Source organism: Myotis lucifugus, unplaced genomic scaffold (genome assembly GCF_000147115.1).
Source record: "Myotis lucifugus unplaced genomic scaffold, Myoluc2.0 scaffold_46, whole genome shotgun sequence".
Taxonomy (NCBI): domain Eukaryota; kingdom Metazoa; phylum Chordata; class Mammalia; order Chiroptera; family Vespertilionidae; genus Myotis; species Myotis lucifugus.
This window is the reverse complement of record NW_005871094.1, coordinates 7592000-7609921: the sequence shown is the minus strand read 5'-3', so window position 1 is coordinate 7609921 and position 17922 is coordinate 7592000. Positions and strand designations below refer to the sequence as shown.

Sequence of the window (17922 nt, the reverse complement as noted above, 5' to 3'; positions counted from 1 at the left end):
ATCCAACCTGGAGCAGAGCTCCTCCCCCCCCCGATGGCTGGTATATGCAGACAGAGCCTTTCCCAGTGGGGTTCTCCAGGTAGGGGGAGCGACACTCTACCCGCCTTTATTGGAAAATGTAGGTCTCAGCTGCTCTCTCTTCCTCCTCCTCCCTATTGGGGCGCGCACACTCGTTCAAGGCTTTATCTTTTGGAGAGCCAACTCTTCCTCTCCCTCAATGGCGTGGCCTGGCTCGGGCCCTGGGCTTCCACGGTGAAGGGCCGGCCCAGAGTAGGAGGGAAAAGAAGCAAAAGGCTGGTTGGGGGCGAGAGGGAAGCGCCCTTGGTTCCCACTGAGAGGAAGGGAACCGTCCCGGTTCGGGCCAAGTGGCTCACTCGCGCTGATGAGATAAGCTGTCAGCAATTCAGCTGCTGGGCCTGAGGCTGCGGGTGGAGGGGAGGGGGCACAGGCGGCAGGGGCTGCCCAAACCTGCATGTAAAGAGGGTCCCCGCCAGGGGCCAGGGGCGGCATCCTGCTCCCTCTGTTCCCTTTCTTGGTGGGGAGGAGCTGTCCTGGCGCCTCCTGGGGGCATTGTCTCAAGACTGAGACTGACCAGCCTCTGGGCACCTGGGAGGAGGGTCAAAGAGACCCCCCCACTTCCCTGTCTAGGAGTGGGGTGGGAGCTGAAAAGTCCACCTGCAGGAGGGGCTATTCAGCAAGGACTGAAAGATGTGTGCCCATCTCACCCACTCGCTCTCCCCCCTCCCCTGTCTCTGCCCCCCACCCCCCTCAGCCCCTCGGAACAAAGAGACCTAGGAGGCAGCTCTGTCCTGCAGCTGTTCCCCAGTTGCTATTCCTTCTCCCTCAGCCAACAGCCAAGGGAGGGGCTGGAGGGGACAGCAGCTGTCCCGGCACCTCCCTCGACCGGCCCTCTCTCCTCCCCCTCCGTTTGGGGCCTGGGGTGGTTTCAGGGACTGGCTGTGGGGCCCCTCCTACCCCTTTGGGGGTATCCGTAGGCAGGCTTAGAAGTGGCGGCTCCACGGGGTGCAAGGGAGGAAGTCCGGCTTGAGCTGAGCTCCCCTCCTCTAACTGGCCTCTGAGGAGGAGAGGGAAAGGAGGGTCATTTTTCCCAGCGTAGGGGTGTACCCACCCCTCTCCTGCCCCAAGGCTCAGTGGACCACTTGCTGTCTGGCCCACTGCCCGTTGCTGGGGAGAAACCTCTTCCTGCAGCAAATATGAATGATCTTCCCCCAACATACCCCCACCCCCAACCCGCGCAGCCTCCAGGCCTCCCTCCCAGGGATCTGGCTCCAGTCTGCCAGAAGCACTTCTGTAAGCACCAACTTTCGAGGCTGTCGGGCCAGTGAGAGGCTGTGGGGCGCTGGGTGTCAAGACCGTGAAAATGCCATGGGCCTGTGTGTTGGAGAAGGGAGTGCACTGAAGCACCGGGAGGCCGGGAGTGAGTGTGTCATGGAATCTGAAAGCTGCCAGACCATTGTGCTGCAGTGGGGCCAGGGGGAGAGGGGGCGGGCTGGGTTGCTGCTGGGGAAGGAAGGATGAATCAGTGAAAGGGTGGGGGAGCCTAGGGGGCCAGAGCCCTTGCCAGAAGGACAGAGAGGCTGAGATTCTTCCACTGGGGGCAGGAGGGGGTGGGGTAGGGATGCTGGGATTCCCCAGGCCCTTGATCTCTTAATTAAAGCTGTCCCCCCCCCAAATCTAGAGAGGAGCAGGAAAACATATAAGGGGCACCTCCAGCCCCACTCTTTCCCACCTCTCAGGGCAACAGCAGTAAACAAGGCTGAGTCTCCTACCGCCTCCCAATGTCCTAGAAGCTGTGCTCAGGGAAACGGATGGATTTCAGGCTGGGATCATCTTTTACAATGAAGCTGGTTTCCAAAGACCTATACTCCGCCCCCCTGCTCCTGGATATTTCTTCTGGCTGCTAAAGGGGAACTAGGCCTCCCAAATCTTGGGGAACCAGCTCTGATCCATCTTATTCCTCAAAGGAGGGGATGGGTGGACAGTGTCAACTTCTCAGACTTGCTTCCACATGGGGGACTTTTCCCCAGGGCTCTTGTGAAATCCTACTGGCCCCAGCCATTTGGTAACATGATTTCAAGCCTTAACAGAGTATGCACTGTACCCTTTCCCTCCTCCCAGAACTTTGTTCCAAAAGCCTTTTGTGGTCGTCAGAGGACGATTTGGTTGGACCCAGGTTGATCCTACTTTCCAGCTTCAGTTTTTTCCATATTCATTCATTCATCCAGCATTTATTGAGACCCTATTATGTTCGGAGACGCTGAGTGTAGAGAGACAAAATACCGTGTCCAGAGTGAAAGAAGCCAGACAGAAAAAGAGTGCATACTGTACGATTCCATTGGTATAATACTCTAGGAAATGCACACGAGTCTGTAGTGACCAAGGGCAGACCAGTTGTTGCCTGGGAAGGGGGAACAAGGAAGGGCCGGAGGAGGGGTCACAAAGGGGTACATGCAAAGGGGTCACAAAGGAAACTTCGGGAGCTGTGTCTATTATAGTGATGGCTTTATGGGTATATACATATTGTCAAAGCTTATCCAGGTGTACTCTCTCATATGTGCAATTTGTGGTATGTCAAGCATACCTCTAAAAACGGTCTAAAAAATGAAACAAAACAAAGCAGTGTCTGCCCTACAAAGACTTACATGCCAGATCACTGCATGGATGTCTGCAGCCTGATATGAGACCCACTCAAGTGACAGGCGAGATTACCTGCTGTGGGGACGCACTGGGCAGCAGCCTCATTTTGAAGGGAAAAGGGAAGGGGCAATAAAGGATAAAGGGGTGGGCTTCTGGGCGGAGCCTTGCAGGAGGGTGAGAATTTGGTAGGAGGCAGGGGAGGGAGGGCACAGTGGGGGCAGAGGGGTCTGGGCAGTGGAGGGTAAGCCCTCCTGAGCCAAACTTGTCCCCTCCGCTCTGCAGACAGCAAGGCCATCGTGGATGGGAACCTGAAGCTGATCCTGGGGCTGATCTGGACGCTGATCCTGCACTACTCCATCTCCATGCCCATGTGGGAAGATGAGGATGATGAAGATGCCCGAAAGCAGACACCCAAACAGCGTTTGCTCGGCTGGATCCAGAACAAGGTGCCCCAGCTGCCCATCACCAACTTCAACCGTGACTGGCAGGACGGCAAAGCTCTGGGCGCCCTGGTGGACAACTGTGCTCCTGGTGAGTGGGCCCCACGACACATATGGATCCTTTAGCCTGGAAGGAGAGCTGGGACGCGCTGGTGGTACTGAGGCCTGGGGTGGTCAGAGTGCATGTCTCAGGGCTGGGGATCAGGACCACTGTGGGGCTTGCCCCCTTCTCTGGCTGAGAACCCGCTGGAGTCAGGCCTTTCCTGATGGGTATGCCAGATTCTGCAGTGGCAGGAAAGGTTTAAACCCCTCATTTTATAGACAAGGACACTGAGGTCCAGAGAGGGCAAGTGACTTATCCAGGATCACACAGCTTGTCTGTGGCAGAACTGATCCAGAGCCTAGAGCCCCGGCTTCCTACTTGCCACATGGCACCATTTCTGCCGAGCTGAGAGAAAGGAAAGGTGTTGGGGACTTGTAGCAAGAAGCCCAGGAGTTCATCCCAGAGAAGGCTCGTCTTTGTGAGATCCTGGGACAGCTTGGAGAAGGGGCCGAGGCTGGCGTGGCCCTGCCCAGCGTCAGGTGACCCAGCCCTGGCCTGGTCAGGTGCGGGCAGCCAGGGCCCATGAGAAGACTGAGGCACCACAGCTGGAGCCCTGCCCCACGTGCAGCTCCCTTTCTGAGCTTCATCTCCTGAGAAGATAAGTCTTCTCCCCGAGGAAGCCATGGTCCTTGGGGGAATCCTCCCCCAGCTTGGGGTCAGCCGGGGAGCAGGGGGTGGGAGACTGGGGCACCGGCAGCCTGGGAGGCATTCCCAGCTGCGGAGCCATTGCCCACAGCTGGTGCGGCTGCCAGCAGTGAGCTCAACTGTTCCGGCCAGGCACGGATTCCAGCCTCTGAGTTGGCCCCTCCCCGCCAGTGAGCATCACCTCCCCTCCTCTGGGTCTAGCCTAGACCAGCGCCCCCTAACCCCTGTACCTCTTCACAGGACTGGCAGGACGGCAGAGGGTGATCTGGGGCTGCCTTAGCATTCCTTTTGTTAGAAAAGCTGGGTTCTAGGTGAACATAGAGGAGAACTCATCCCCTCCCAGCAGGCTCTTCCATGCCTCAATTTCCCCAAGTGAGCAGTTAGGAAGGAGAGGGAGTCTTATGCCCTAAGGCTGATGTGGGAAGTGCTCGGAGACCTAGGACTTCAGGGCAGCTGTGAGGGGACCTTTTAGGGCCCGGGTCAGAGGCCTATGTGGGTCAGAGGCTGACCTCTGTCCACCCCTGAGGCAGAATGAGGTGGAGGGGCCTGGGAAAGGTGCCCTTACAGGGGTTTGGTGTTCAGGGTCTGCACTGGAGCCTGGGCAGGCAGGAGGCTGGCTGGCAGGGCTGGTGCCAGGCTGCGTCAGCCAGGATAGAAAGGCCTCATTGTTGGTGCTAGGAGAGACTGCCTGCCTCTAAACAGCGATGGGCATCCCAGCCGATGGGCCATAACGTGGGGGGTCAGCAGGAACCTGACTGGTGGGAGGGGGTGTGAATCTGCAGCCCGTGAGGGTGTTGATGAGCACATGTTGTGCCTCTGGCTGACCACTCCCCCCTCATCATTGTCGCTCTCCACCATCTCTGCAGGCCTCTGTCCTGACTGGGCGGCCTGGGACCCCAACCAGCCTGTGGAGAACGCCCGGGAGGCCATGCAGCAGGCGGACGACTGGCTCGGGGTGCCCCAGGTACACTCGCAGTTTGGTTCTGGGGAGAGGAGAGGGACAGGAGGACCAAGGGTGCGGGTTGGGTGTGCGAGGATAGCTGGTCAGGATGTGGGTGAGAACCAGGTTGCCAGGTAAGGAGGGCACCCTGTAATCCGTTCCTTCCTGTGGCAGGTGATTGCCCCTGAGGAGATTGTGGACCCCAACGTGGATGAGCATTCTGTCATGACCTACCTGTCCCAGTTCCCCAAGGCCAAGCTCAAACCCGGCGCCCCCGTTCGCTCCAAGCAGCTGTACCCCAAGAAGGCCATCGCCTATGGGCCTGGTATGTGTTGAGCCCCCAGCAGCCCTCCCTGGTCAGCTGGGTGCCTGCTAGGGTGGCTCTCCCTAAGTAACCTGCCTCTGCCTTTCCCCCTCAGGCATCGAGCCCCAGGGCAACACGGTGCTGCAGCCCGCCCACTTCACGGTGCAGACGGTGGATGCCGGCCTGGGCGAGGTGCTGGTCTACATCGAGGATCCCGAGGGCCACACTGAGGAGGTACGGAGAGGCCACGGGGAGAAAGGGGTTAGTGTGACATTGGAACCGGAGTCCACAGGCCAGCAACAGGAATGGCCTGCAGGCGGCTGCCAGAGCCACCCGCCATGCTGGAGAGGGGAAGCTTCACCGTGGGGGCCCCCAGGCACTGTGGGGCCAGGAGGGGCTACAGCCACCGTGACTTCCAATCTGTTCCCTTCCCCATAGGCCAAGGTGGTTCCCAACAATGACAAGGACCGCACCTACGCTGTCTCCTATGTGCCCAAGGTCGCTGGGTTGCACAAGGTATCCCCCTCCCCCCGCCCTCCCCTCGCTCCGCATTCCATTCCTATCCTGGGCTCTGGCTGAGTGGACCCCCGTCTCAGATCACAGCCCACCCCCGTCACCCCCTCTCAGATATGCTCTCCCCTAGAAGCTAACCTTTGACCCCCGACCCCTAGGTGACCGTGCTCTTTGCTGGCCAGAATATTGAACGCAGCCCCTTTGAGGTGAATGTGGGCATGGCCTTGGGGGATGCCAATAAGGTGTCAGCCCGCGGCCCTGGCCTGGAGCCTGTGGGCAATGTAGCCAACAAACCCACCTACTTTGACATCTACACTGCGGGTAAGGGCCGGCCTCGGGGGTGTCAGGAGGGCCCCTGACTGTGGGTGTGGCTGAGGGACTGGGGCAGGGAGCCAGCCAGGAGGTAGATGGTCTCGGGTGAGGGGGCCTCGAGCAGCTGGTGTGTTCAGGGAGGGGCTGACAGCCTTTGTCCGTGGCAGGGGCTGGCACCGGGGATGTTGCTGTGGTGATCGTGGACCCGCAGGGCCGGCGAGACACAGTGGAGGTGGCCCTGGAGGACAAGGGCGACAGCACGTTCCGCTGCACGTACAGGCCTGTGATGGAGGGGCCTCACATGGTGCATGTGGCCTTCGCTGGTGCCCCCATCACCCGCAGTCCTTTCCCCGTCCATGTGGCAAAAGGTAAAGGCCCTTCACCTGCCCCCACAATCACCTCACTGAGGGCCAGGACATAGAAATTGTCACCAAATTCTCGGTCTGAGGATTTATGGGAAAATGGAGCGCTAAATCCAGGGGTGGGTGGGGAGCCGGCTGAAGGCTTCAGAAGGGCAGAAGGAGCAGCCAGGGGCGGGGGCTCCTCCCACCATCTCTGCAGGCCTCTGTCCTGACTGGGGCGGCCTGGGACCGCACGCTGATCACCTTTTCTAATCCCTATCCCCGGGAAGACCATAGGGAAAGATTACGGGGGAAGCAACAGGGCCACATGGTCGGGGCAAATATACACCAGGCCCTCAGGCGGTGACTCCCCCACTTGGTTCTCTCCCTGCCACTCAGAGCCCTTGCCCCTGCTCACCCGCTCCATGCCCATCATCTACCAGGCCCTGAGAGTGGCGCTGTGTTAGTACCCTAGCAGGGGCGGGGCCAGGCTGGCCCTAGCTGACTGGCCTTGCCTGTGCTGTGTGGCATGGCCCAGGTGATAGGAATCCCCCCCTTTGGTGGCATTCTGCACAGGCCCCAGGTTCCACACTATTGCCCATGTTCTGTGGCAGATCTAGTGTCTTTGCCACTTGCCTGATGATTTCTGTGATAAGACCTATCTTGTCGCAGGTTCCATGCCATTGTATGTGTTCCACGGCGGGCTGAGATCACCATGCTTTAGCTTCTGTGTTCAGTAGCAAGGCCTGGTTCATTGCCATGGCAGTGTTCTGTGGCAGGCTTCACGTTACATGGAATGCATTATCTCTTGTTCTGTGGTGTTGCTGAGTGTTTTGTGGCATGACTTTGTTTCTAAAGCTGCTCTGATGGCTCTAGGTCAGTGGTCGGCAAACTCATTAGTCAACAGAGCCAACTCTCAACAGTACAATGATTGAAATTTCTTTTGAGAGCCAAATTTTTTAAACTTAAACTATATAGGTAGGTACATTGTTATTAACTTAATTAGGGTACTCCTAAGGCTTAGGAAGAGCCACACTCAAGGGGCCAAAGAGCCGCATGTGGCTCGCGAGCCGCAGTTTGCTGACCATGGCACTAGGTGGATGGCCTTGGAGTAGGTGAAGGGCCTTTCCCTCTCTCTCTTTGCCCCACTCTCTGCCCAGGCTCTGCCATGCCTTTGTCCCAAGCAGGGCTGACTGCAAGCCCAGCAGGAACGGTTTCTTATAATGGGCCTGTGGCTGCTCCTTGCCCAGCGTGGCTCCTAGCAGCCCCGATTGTCTTGGGGACACCAGGGAGCACTGGGGAAGGCTGCATGGGGCAATGGACGTGTGAGGGGGTCAGGAGGACTGTAAAGTGAGGGGTGAGTGGTGAGGGGCTGAGTCTCTCTGTCCAGGACCCCTCACGCCCCAACCTCCCCACTCCTTCTCCCTAGCTTGTAACCCCAATGCCTGCCGTGCCTCCGGGCGGGGTCTGCAGCCCAAGGGCGTGCGTGTGAAAGAGGTGGCTGACTTCAAGGTGTTCACCAAGGGCGCTGGCAGTGGAGAGCTCAAAGTCACAGTCAAGGGGCCAAGTGAGTGCCAGGGCCCAGGGCTGGAGGGGTGGGGGCGACAGGGATGGAGGTGGCGGGGTTGGGGGGGCCGGGAGGAATGTGGCCAGTGGCTCTTACTCCCTGAGAGCCTTGGGAGTCAGTACCACACCCCCCCAGGGAGACTTCAAAGAGACCCTGACCTGAGACACTGTGAGACCTCAAGCACCCGGTCTCCTCTCTGCCTCAGTTTCCCAGCCTGCCCCTGGGAATGGTCCTCTCCTCTGTAGATGCTGCTGTGGGCTGTGATGCACAGGGATGACATGTGGCTCCTGGCTGACATGCGGCTTTGCCCATGTAGCAATGCCCTCAAGCTGGGCCTGGGTCCCAAGGGCTCCTCCAGGGGGTTGAGGAACTGGAACTCACACACCATTGATTCCCGCTTCCCTCCTGACCTCAGAGGGCACAGAGGAGCCCGTGAAGGTGCGGGAGGCTGGAGATGGTGTGTTCGAGTGCGAGTACTACCCTGTGGTGCCTGGAAAGTATGTGGTGACCATTACATGGGGCGGCTATGCCATCCCCCGCAGGTAAGCGCCATGCACCCCTGCCTTCCTGTCTGGGTCCTCACAGATGGAGGAGGGAGCCGGCTGCCTGGGGCTCTGAGGGAACAGAGGAGGGGTAGCTCTGCCAGATACTTCCCAGTATTGACACCGGCTCCCCCTTCACCCAGCCCCTTTGAGGTACAGGTGAGCCCAGAGGCAGGAACGCAGAAGGTACGGGCCTGGGGTCCCGGTTTGGAAACTGGCCAAGTGGGCAAGTCAGCTGACTTTGTGGTGGAAGCCATTGGCACGGAGGTGGGGACATTGGGTAAGTGACGGTGGGGAACGCTGGGGAGCGTGGGGATGAGACAAGGAGATGGACATGGGGACAACTGGCGAGGGGTTGCTGGGGGATGACAGGGTGTCCAAGCTGCCTCTAGTGCCCTCTGACCCCCCCCACCTCGCACCCAGGCTTCTCCATTGAGGGACCCTCGCAGGCCAAAATCGAATGTGATGACAAGGGAGATGGCTCCTGTGACGTGCGGTACTGGCCCACGGAGCCTGGGGAGTACGCTGTGCATGTCATCTGTGATGACGAGGACATCCGAGACTCGCCCTTCATTGCCCACATCCAGCCAGCCCCCCCTGACTGCTTCCCAGACAAGGTTTGGTCCCATCTTCTGTACACCAGCCTGGGATGGGATGATTGGGGCCCCCCTCCACTCCCCAACCCAACCCTCTTCTCCCCACCTGCTTAGGTGAAGGCCTTTGGACCCGGCCTAGAGCCCACTGGCTGCATTGTGGACAAGCCCGCAGAGTTCACCATCGATGCCCGCGCCGCTGGCAAGGGCGACCTGAAACTCTATGCCCAGGTGGGACATTGCCCATTCTCACTGCCCCTCACTGCTCCGGGCAGGGACCCTGGGAGGTTGGGGGCAGGTGAGAGGCAGGGGCCTCCAGGCATCACAAGACTGATTCGTACTGGTGCATTAGAACTATGAAAAATTTAAAATTTTGTGTTTTCTTACTGATAATCTTTAAAAACACACTTTATAAAAAATATATTTTTATACTAATAATTTGCAATTGAAAGGTGATTTAATAGAGCAAGACATTAGTTTCCCAAGTGCATGGACCCCTAGAGGTTAAGGAACATATTCTTGGGTCCAGGAGGATGATTCTTCTTTAAAAGGTTCATTATTCGATTTTTGGAACATTGATTTAGCCCAGGCTCTCCCCTGCCAACACATTTCAGAGATGTAGGCTGGGAGACCAGGCCACACAGATGGCCAAAGCCTGTCTCCTGGGTGCACTGTGGCCGCCAGAGCATGTGGTGCTAAGTCACGTGGCCTGAGGGCTGGGCTGGGGAAGGAGCCTGTGAGTGTGTTAGCTGTGGGCAAGGAGGACCGCCGGCCTGCAGCCAGCAGAGGGCGGCGGTGCTCTGAGGAGGCCTGAGCCCTCTCAACCATGCTTGTTGATGCCCACAGGACGCAGACGGCTGCCCCATTGACATCAAGGTCATCCCCAATGGCGATGGCACCTTCCGCTGCTCCTATGTGCCCACCAAGCCCATTAAGCACACGATCATCGTTTCCTGGGGAGGTGTCAACGTGCCCAAGAGCCCCTTCCGGGTATGTCATCGTCCTGCCCTGCCCACTGCCAGGGGCCCCAGAGGGAGCGGAGCCCTGTGAAGATGTTTTCTGTCCCTGGGCCCTTGTCACTGCCCCCCCTTCAAGTCCCCCTCAAAGACCCTAAGAGGCTGGGGAGGGTGGTGCTGGGGAAAGGGGTGGGCCTTGAGGAAGAGCACTGTGCTGAGCTCTAACCCCTCCCTACAGGTAAATGTGGGAGAGGGCAGCCACCCTGAGCGGGTGAAGGTGTATGGCCCTGGCGTGGAGAAGACGGGTCTCAAGGCCAACGAGCCCACCTACTTCACTGTGGACTGCAGCGAGGCAGGGCAAGGTTCGCCCAGGCTGGGAATGGGAGTGGGGGTGGGGCCCGGGCAGGGTCTGGGCTGACAAGGCTAGTGCTCTGGCTGGAGCCCTATGGGACCTGTAATGTGGGGGAGATTGTTGAGTGCCCCTCTCATGGCCTGGTGCCTGCCTCCCCCCAGGCGACGTGAGCATTGGCATCAAGTGCGCCCCCGGCGTGGTGGGCCCCGCAGAGGCTGACATCGACTTTGACATCATCAAGAATGATAATGACACCTTCACAGTCAAGTACACACCCCCAGGAGCTGGCCAGTACACCATCATGGTGCTCTTTGCCAACCAGGTACACTACCCTCGGTTTTTGGCAGTCATCCGCGGCCTGTACCCTGCCCCCAAGTCTAAGCGGGCAGCTTGAGATGCTGTCGTTGGGGACGGGGGGTGGGGGACAATTCCACAGCCACTGATTGAGCTTTACCTGTGTATGGGCAGTGTGCCTCGGAGGAGACACGGGGGCCGTTTCAGAGGCTGCTGTTGTCCGCCCTGACCAAGCCTTTTCTTCATCCAGGAGATCCCTGCCAGCCCCTTCCACATCAAGGTGGATCCGTCCCATGATGCCAGCAAGGTCAAGGCAGAGGGCCCTGGGCTGAACCGCACAGGTGGGTGCCTGGGCAGGGACTGGGTCCGGCTGGCTGGGGTGGGGGTTGGGTGTCCTCCAAGCCCTCACCACCGTCTTGGGGTGGGCTCTCCAGGTGTGGAAGTTGGGAAGCCCACTCACTTCACGGTGCTGACCAAGGGAGCGGGCAAGGCCAAGCTGGACGTGCACTTCGCGGGGGCTGCCAAGGGTGAGGCTGTGCGGGACTTTGAAATCATTGACAACCACGACTACTCCTACACCGTCAAGTACACGGCCATCCAGCAGGTATGCCCCACCCTCTCCCATGCCCTGCCCCTCCTGGCTGATGAGGACCTGGGTTCCCTTCCTCTAAACCAGCGGTTCTCAACCTGTGGGTCTCGACCCCTTTGGGGGTCGAATGACCCTTTCACAGGGGTCGCCTAAGACCATCGGAAAACACATATATAATTACATATTGTTTTTGTGATTAATGACTATGCTTTAATTATGTTCAATTTGTAACAATGAAAATACATCCTGCATATCAGATATTTACATGACGATTCATAACAGTAGCAAAATTACAGTTATGAAGTAGCAACGAAAATAATTTTATGGTTGGGGGTCACCACAACATGAGGAACTGTATTAAAGGGTCGCGGCATTAGGAAGGTTGAGAACCACTGCCCTAAACTAATAGGGCCGGTTCTGGATCTTGGCCCCTTTCCTGCCTCCCATCCTTTGTCGCTATGGATCTCTGCGCCTCAAGTCCACATCTGCCAAGGGCATGTTGCCAGGCTATGTCTAAGCCACCCCAGTTCTGACCCCCTGTTGTACCCAACAGGGCAACATGGCAGTGACAGTGACCTATGGAGGGGACCCTGTCCCCAAGAGCCCCTTTGTGGTGAATGTGGCGCCCCCACTGGACCTAAGCAAAGTCAAAGTTCAAGGCCTTAACAGCAGTAAGTGGGGCAAGAGATGCCCTGGGAGTGAGGGGTGTTGGGAGGATGGGCTGGAGTTTCTGCTCACGGTGACCCTTGTCCTCTATACAGAGGTGGCTGTTGGGCAAGAACAGGCATTCTCCGTGAACACACGAGGGGCTGGCGGTCAGGGCCAGCTGGATGTAAAGATGACCTCACCCTCCCGACGACCCATCCCCTGCAAGCTGGAGCCCGGAGGTGGAGCGGAAGCCCAGGCTGTGCGCTACATGCCCCCCGAGGAGGGGCCCTACAAGGTGGACATCACCTATGACGGTCACCCAGTGCCTGGCAGCCCCTTTGCTGTGGAGGGTGTCTTGCCCCCTGACCCCTCCAAGGTAAGGAGATAAAGGCTGATTGGAACTGGGAGTTGGGAGCTTGTAGGGAAGACAGGTGAGTCATAGGGGCAGACGCTGGAGGGGCTTATGTCCTGGAGTGGGCACAGGCAAGGACCCACGTCAAGGTGATCGCCCACCCCAGGACCTGCCTTCGAGAGAGCTTAGTTATTAAGAGCCTGGCCTTGGGTCAGACCTGGGCTTGAGTCCCAGATCCAGTAACTGGGACAAACGATTTCATCTCTCTGCCTGTTTCCTTGCCTGGAAGTCTTATAAGGACTCAGTCTGTAGTGGCTGCTACAGTTGAAGGTGGGTGGGAGCTGTGGATGGTGGGCACGGGAGAGCCAGGTGTAGGGAACCCACATACTTGCTCCTCTCCCTAGGTTTGTGCTTATGGCCCTGGTCTCAAGGGCGGGCTGGTGGGCACCCCAGCGCCATTCTCCATCGACACCAAGGGGGCTGGCACAGGTGGCCTGGGGCTGACCGTGGAGGGCCCTTGCGAAGCCAAGATCGAGTGCCAGGACAATGGTGATGGCTCCTGTGCTGTCAGCTACCTGCCCACGGAGCCGGGCGAGTATACCATCAACATCCTGTTTGCCGAAGCCCACATCCCTGGTTCGCCCTTCAAGGCCACCATCCAGCCGGTGTTTGACCCGAGCAAGGTGCGGGCCAGTGGGCCCGGCCTGGAGCGCGGCAAGGCTGGCGAGGCGGCCACCTTCACTGTGGACTGCTCCGAGGCGGGCGAGGCTGAGCTGACCATCGAGATCCTGTCGGACGCTGGCGTCAAGGCCGAGGTGCTGATCCACAACAATGCCGATGGCACCTACCACATCACCTACAGCCCCGCCTTCCCCGGCACCTACACCATCACCATCAAGTACGGCGGGCACCCGGTCCCCAAATTCCCCACCCGCGTCCACGTGCAGCCCGCTGTAGACACCAGTGGAATCAAGGTCTCGGGGCCTGGAGTGGAGCCGCATGGTGAGTGAGACAGAGGAGCCAGGAGCTGGTTAAGTCACTGTCAGAGAGCTGGGGAGTTGGGGAAGCAGGGCTGAGGGCTGTAGGGGCCGATGTGGGCTGAAGAGAGGGCTTTGGGTCAGCCGGAGTCCTTAGGGCTCAGACACCCCAGAGAAGGAGCCCAGGGCAAGGGCAGGGCAGGGAGCTTTGCCTCTGCTCTTGTGACAGATTGCATCTGCCTGTGGGCATTTTTCTGGGGAAGATCCTCAACTTTCATCAGCTGACGGGGACCCTGACCTGAGAAGGCTAAGCACCCTCCTCTCGAGGGCACAAAAGGATGCTTTGGGGCAGAGATGACCAGAGTCAGGAGATAGCTCAGTGAATGTGTTACCACCTGCTGGGTGCGAACCTTTGGGCTAGGTGTGAGGGTCAGGGTGCAGAGGGATGTAAGACTGAGACCTGTTCTCGAGGGGCCCACAGCCTGGGGGGGTGACTGATGTGAACAGAATGTCACTGTGTGGGGACAGGAGTGAAGGCAGGGGCTATGGGAGACAAGGCCTGGAGCGCACAGGGACAGAGGCCGGCTGGGAAGGAGCAGCCCTGGAGTTGAGGAGGGGTAGGGGTTAGCTGCTCTGTGAAGGCTGCCCCCAACTCACACTGAGCTCTTCTCTCCTGGGACCAGGTGTCCTGCGTGAGGTGACCACTGAGTTCACTGTGGACGCAAGATCCCTAACAGCTACGGGTGGGAACCACGTGACGGCTCGAGTGCTCAATCCCTCGGGTGCTAAGACGGACACTTATGTGACAGACAACGGGGATGGCACCTACCGGGTGCAGTACACAGCCTACGAAGAGGGTGAGGGGCCAGGCCGAGCGGGCTGGCGGGGAGCTGACCCAGCCTTCTCTGGGCGGTGGGGGGTGGGGCTGCACACCCTGACCCACTCCGTGTGGCCGCTTCCAGGTGTGCACTTGGTGGAGGTGCTGTACGATGAGGTAGCTGTGCCCAAGAGCCCCTTCCGAGTGGGCGTGACCGAGGGCTGTGACCCAACCCGAGTGCGGGCTTTTGGACCAGGCTTGGAGGGTGGCTTGGTCAACAAAGCCAATCACTTCACTGTGGAAACCAGGTATCCTCCTCATTTCCTAATTGTGGCCCTGATGCTGTGGCTGCCCTGACCCCAGCCACTTGTCCGCCCCCTTTGTCCTCTGTGGGTGCTTCAGCATCCCCAACCCCCCATCAAGGGTGACCCAGGAACAAACCTCCCCCAGTGTCCAGGTCAGCTGGGCCCCGTGGCCTGCTCTCCTGCCCCCCGCCCCCACCCATCCTGCTCCTCCATCGCCACTCGCTGGTTTCAGTGGAGCTGATGGGGGTGTCGTCTCGCAGGGGAGCCGGCACTGGTGGCCTAGGCCTAGCCATCGAGGGCCCCTCAGAAGCCAAGATGTCCTGCAAGGACAACAAGGACGGTAGCTGCACAGTGGAGTACATCCCCTTCACGCCCGGAGACTACGACGTCAACATCACCTTCGGGGGACGGCCCATCCCAGGTGAGCAGCGAGGGCGGCGGTGCTCGTGGAGGGAGAGGGATGCCCGCGCCCTGGGTGGGAAATGGAAGGAAGTCGTGTGCAGATTCACCCCTAGAGCAGGATAGCTGGGAGCCCAGCTTACGCGGGCTGGGCAGGCACGGGCGCTGGGGCATTACCCAGCGGCAGGGGGGCGGGTGCTGTTGGTGAAACCACCCCTTCAGTTATTTCCCAGGCGCCACTGGCATCCCGGCCCTGTGCCTGGAGCACCAGGCTTCGTGGGTTCGGTCACTCAGACACAGTCCGGGCCACCCTTAGTGAGGACAGCCTTGTGCCCTCTCCCTCTGTCTGTCTGTGAGGCCAAGAACCCCTGCTCTCCTGTGGGCCGAGCTGCTCGAGTGGGTCATGGCTTCAGTTACTGCTGAAATTGGACACATTTTCCCCCTTATCTGATTTCACAGTAAAACACGGAATGTCTTTTTAAACATTCCATTTTCAACATTTTATTCATTTAGGAAGGTCTTCTTTCAGCCTGTGGCCCAAGTGAGTGAGGTTTGTCCGTCCTCAGTCTGCAGTCCAGTTTATTTATCCTGGTTTACATTGTCTTAGCAAGTTCCAAAGTGTCGAAGCTTTGGCACAAGTGGCTCTGGCCTCCCCGGGCGTTTCAAAGGCTGGGAAACATCCAACCCCCTCTCCCCCCGCCCCCTCGCCGGTTCTTCAGTGTGAGAGGCCCTCCCAGCGGGTGGGCAGGGCTGATGGCCTTCTCCTTTTACAGGAAGCCCATTCCGGGTGCCGGTGAAGGATGTGGTAGACCCTGGGAAGGTGAAGTGCTCGGGCCCAGGGCTGGGGGCTGGTGTCAGGGCCCGCGTTCCCCAGACCTTCACGGTGGACTGCAGCCAAGCTGGCCGAGCCCCCCTGCAGGTGGCCGTGCTGGGCCCCACAGGTACGGAATGTCTAAGGCAGGGTGGAGGGAGGTGGGGCCTGGGTGCCAGAGGCTCTGCTGACCCTGCTTCCCTTGCCCAGGTGTGGCTGAGCCGGTGGAGGTGCGTGACAATGGAGATGGTACCCACACCGTCCACTACACCCCTGCCACCGATGGGCCGTACACAGTAGCCGTCAAGTATGCTGACCAGGAGGTTCCACGCAGGTAGGACCAATCTCCGGCTCCCATGCTGCGCTGAGCTCTGGGTAGCTCCTGCCAAGGCCACACCTGCAGGCCACCGCTGGGCCCTGGGAGTGTCCCTTCCACTTGTCCCAGCCCCATCCCGCTCTTCCTCAGGGCTCCCTCCCTGTCTTCCCCACCCTGGGGGCAGCACAGCCTCAGGGACCTCTCCTTGGGCTCTTTCCCACTGTGCAGCCCTAAATGAGCACCTCGGGGAAAGGCGGGAGGCAGGAGAAGGCAGCCTGTGTGCCTTCCCCTTTAAACAAACCACAGCATCTTCCCTGGATGGAGAAGTGCTCAGGCTCTGTCAAGGGCATCCCCCAGTGACCCTCCCACAAGACTCAGGATGCACTCTGGCTCCTGGGAACAGGCCCGTCCTCCCTGCCTCAAGAAGTCATCCCTCCAGCTCATGTCTGTGGGGAGGACTCCTGCCCCCTGCCCCCCAGCCAACTATGCATCTCTTCTGCCCCTCAAGCCCCTTCAAGATCAAGGTGCTCCCAGCCCATGATGCCAGCAAGGTGCGGGCCAGCGGCCCTGGCCTCAACGCCTCCGGCATCCCTGCCAGCCTGCCTGTGGAGTTCACCATCGATGCCCGGGACGCTGGGGAGGGCTTGCTCACTGTCCAGATTCTGGTGAGTGCACGCCTTGCCCACCTCCCAGGTCAGGCTCCGGCACAGGCGGGCCTTAACCTCTGCTTCTCCCCAGGACCCTGAGGGTAAGCCCAAGAAGGCCAACATCCGAGACAACGGAGATGGCACGTACACCGTGTCCTACCTGCCAGACATGAGCGGCCGGTACACCATCACCATCAAGTACGGTGGCGACGAGATCCCCTACTCGCCCTTCCGCATCCATGCCCTCCCCACTGGGGATGCCAGCAAGTGCCTCGTCACAGGTGGGCACGCACTGCTTCCTCTGCCTCTGCTCCCCGTACAGCACCCCTCACAGCTCTTCCCGGTCTCTGGCCCAGTCCCCTGGGGACTGTTGGTCCAAGAACCCGCCCCTTCCACACCCTTGCCCCCACCCACCCCTCCTGAGTGCTGCACAGCCTCACACTCTTCTCTCTTTCCAGTGTCCATCGGAGGCCATGGCCTGGGTGAGTGCTCTATCTCTTCTCCTCCTGTCGTGGGCTGAGGTGGTAGGAGCAGCTGGGAATGGAGGGGGGCTGGGCACATGCCCCACGGACCCCTGACAGGGCTCTTCTGTGTGGCAGGTGCCTGCCTGGGTCCCCGCATTCAGATTGGGGAGGAGACGGTCATCACAGTGGACGCCAAGGCAGCAGGCAAGGGGAAGGTGACCTGCACGGTGTCCACGCCGGATGGGGCGGAGCTCGACGTGGACGTGGTTGAGAACCACGACGGTACCTTCGATATCTACTACACGGCCCCTGAGCCGGGCAAATACGTCATCACCATCCGCTTCGGAGGCGAGCACATCCCCAACAGCCCCTTCCACGTGCTGGTAAGGCCCCTGCTGCAGCAGGGCCCGGGGGCTGGGCGGCGGCTGGGCCCTCGAGCAATAGCAAGGAATCTCAGAACCTGTCCCCACGTCTGAGGGATTCTGGGCCCAGAGTGCTCCAGAGTCAAGCCTTTGGTGTCCCTGCAGCCCCCCAACCCGGGAGCTGAACACAGCCCTCCCTGCGGCCCCTCTGGCATCGGTCAGTTCTCTCTGGAGGAACTTGCCATGTTCCTCTCTGACCCTTGGGCGCACTGTCCCCATCCATCTCCCCACGGTGGCCCTACAGGATGATGAAGCCCCCCAGAGGGTAAAGCACCCTACAAATCCATCCTGGCCCATGGGCAGCCCAGGATGGCAGGTCCCAGGGTCATTCTCTGAGTCAGCTCCTGGTCACTCAAGCTGGTCAGCTGGCCCGCCACATCCTGAGCTCTCTGTACCTTGCCTCCCAGGCGTGTGACCCTATGCCCCATGTGGAGGAGCCCCCCGACGTGCTGCAGCTGCACCAGCCTAGCGCCTACCCCACACGCTGGGTACTGCTGCCTCCCACTCCTCTGCCTTCATTTCTCCCTTCTATTCCTCAATAGCAAGGGCTGGGCATGGTTTGGGGCCACTTGGGGAGCAGGTGGGGGTCAGGCTGGGCAGAGGGTTCCCTGAGCT

At 59.6% G+C, this 17922-nt stretch overlaps 1 protein-coding gene across 1 annotated transcript in view; it reads left to right on the top strand.

Moving 5' to 3' along the window:
• The window catches only part of FLNC (filamin C), a 33261-nt gene that overhangs the window by 6893 nt on the left and 8446 nt on the right, over nt 1-17922 (top strand). The window contains exons 2-31 of the mRNA XM_023753549.1: nt 2915-3189; nt 4713-4810; nt 4961-5111; nt 5206-5324; nt 5529-5606; nt 5762-5924; nt 6083-6283; nt 7686-7823; nt 8239-8365; nt 8509-8645; nt 8789-8982; nt 9076-9189; nt 9805-9948; nt 10153-10276; nt 10428-10588; nt 10811-10901; nt 10995-11164; nt 11703-11820; nt 11911-12173; nt 12554-13151; nt 13810-13983; nt 14089-14251; nt 14509-14669; nt 15421-15588; nt 15669-15792; nt 16283-16439; nt 16513-16702; nt 16880-16903; nt 17021-17268; nt 17715-17795. Coding sequence (XP_023609317.1) covers nt 2915-3189; nt 4713-4810; nt 4961-5111; nt 5206-5324; nt 5529-5606; nt 5762-5924; nt 6083-6283; nt 7686-7823; nt 8239-8365; nt 8509-8645; nt 8789-8982; nt 9076-9189; nt 9805-9948; nt 10153-10276; nt 10428-10588; nt 10811-10901; nt 10995-11164; nt 11703-11820; nt 11911-12173; nt 12554-13151; nt 13810-13983; nt 14089-14251; nt 14509-14669; nt 15421-15588; nt 15669-15792; nt 16283-16439; nt 16513-16702; nt 16880-16903; nt 17021-17268; nt 17715-17795 — 4954 coding nt within the window. The remainder of the gene's footprint in view (nt 1-2914; nt 3190-4712; nt 4811-4960; nt 5112-5205; nt 5325-5528; nt 5607-5761; nt 5925-6082; nt 6284-7685; nt 7824-8238; nt 8366-8508; nt 8646-8788; nt 8983-9075; nt 9190-9804; nt 9949-10152; nt 10277-10427; nt 10589-10810; nt 10902-10994; nt 11165-11702; nt 11821-11910; nt 12174-12553; nt 13152-13809; nt 13984-14088; nt 14252-14508; nt 14670-15420; nt 15589-15668; nt 15793-16282; nt 16440-16512; nt 16703-16879; nt 16904-17020; nt 17269-17714; nt 17796-17922) is intronic.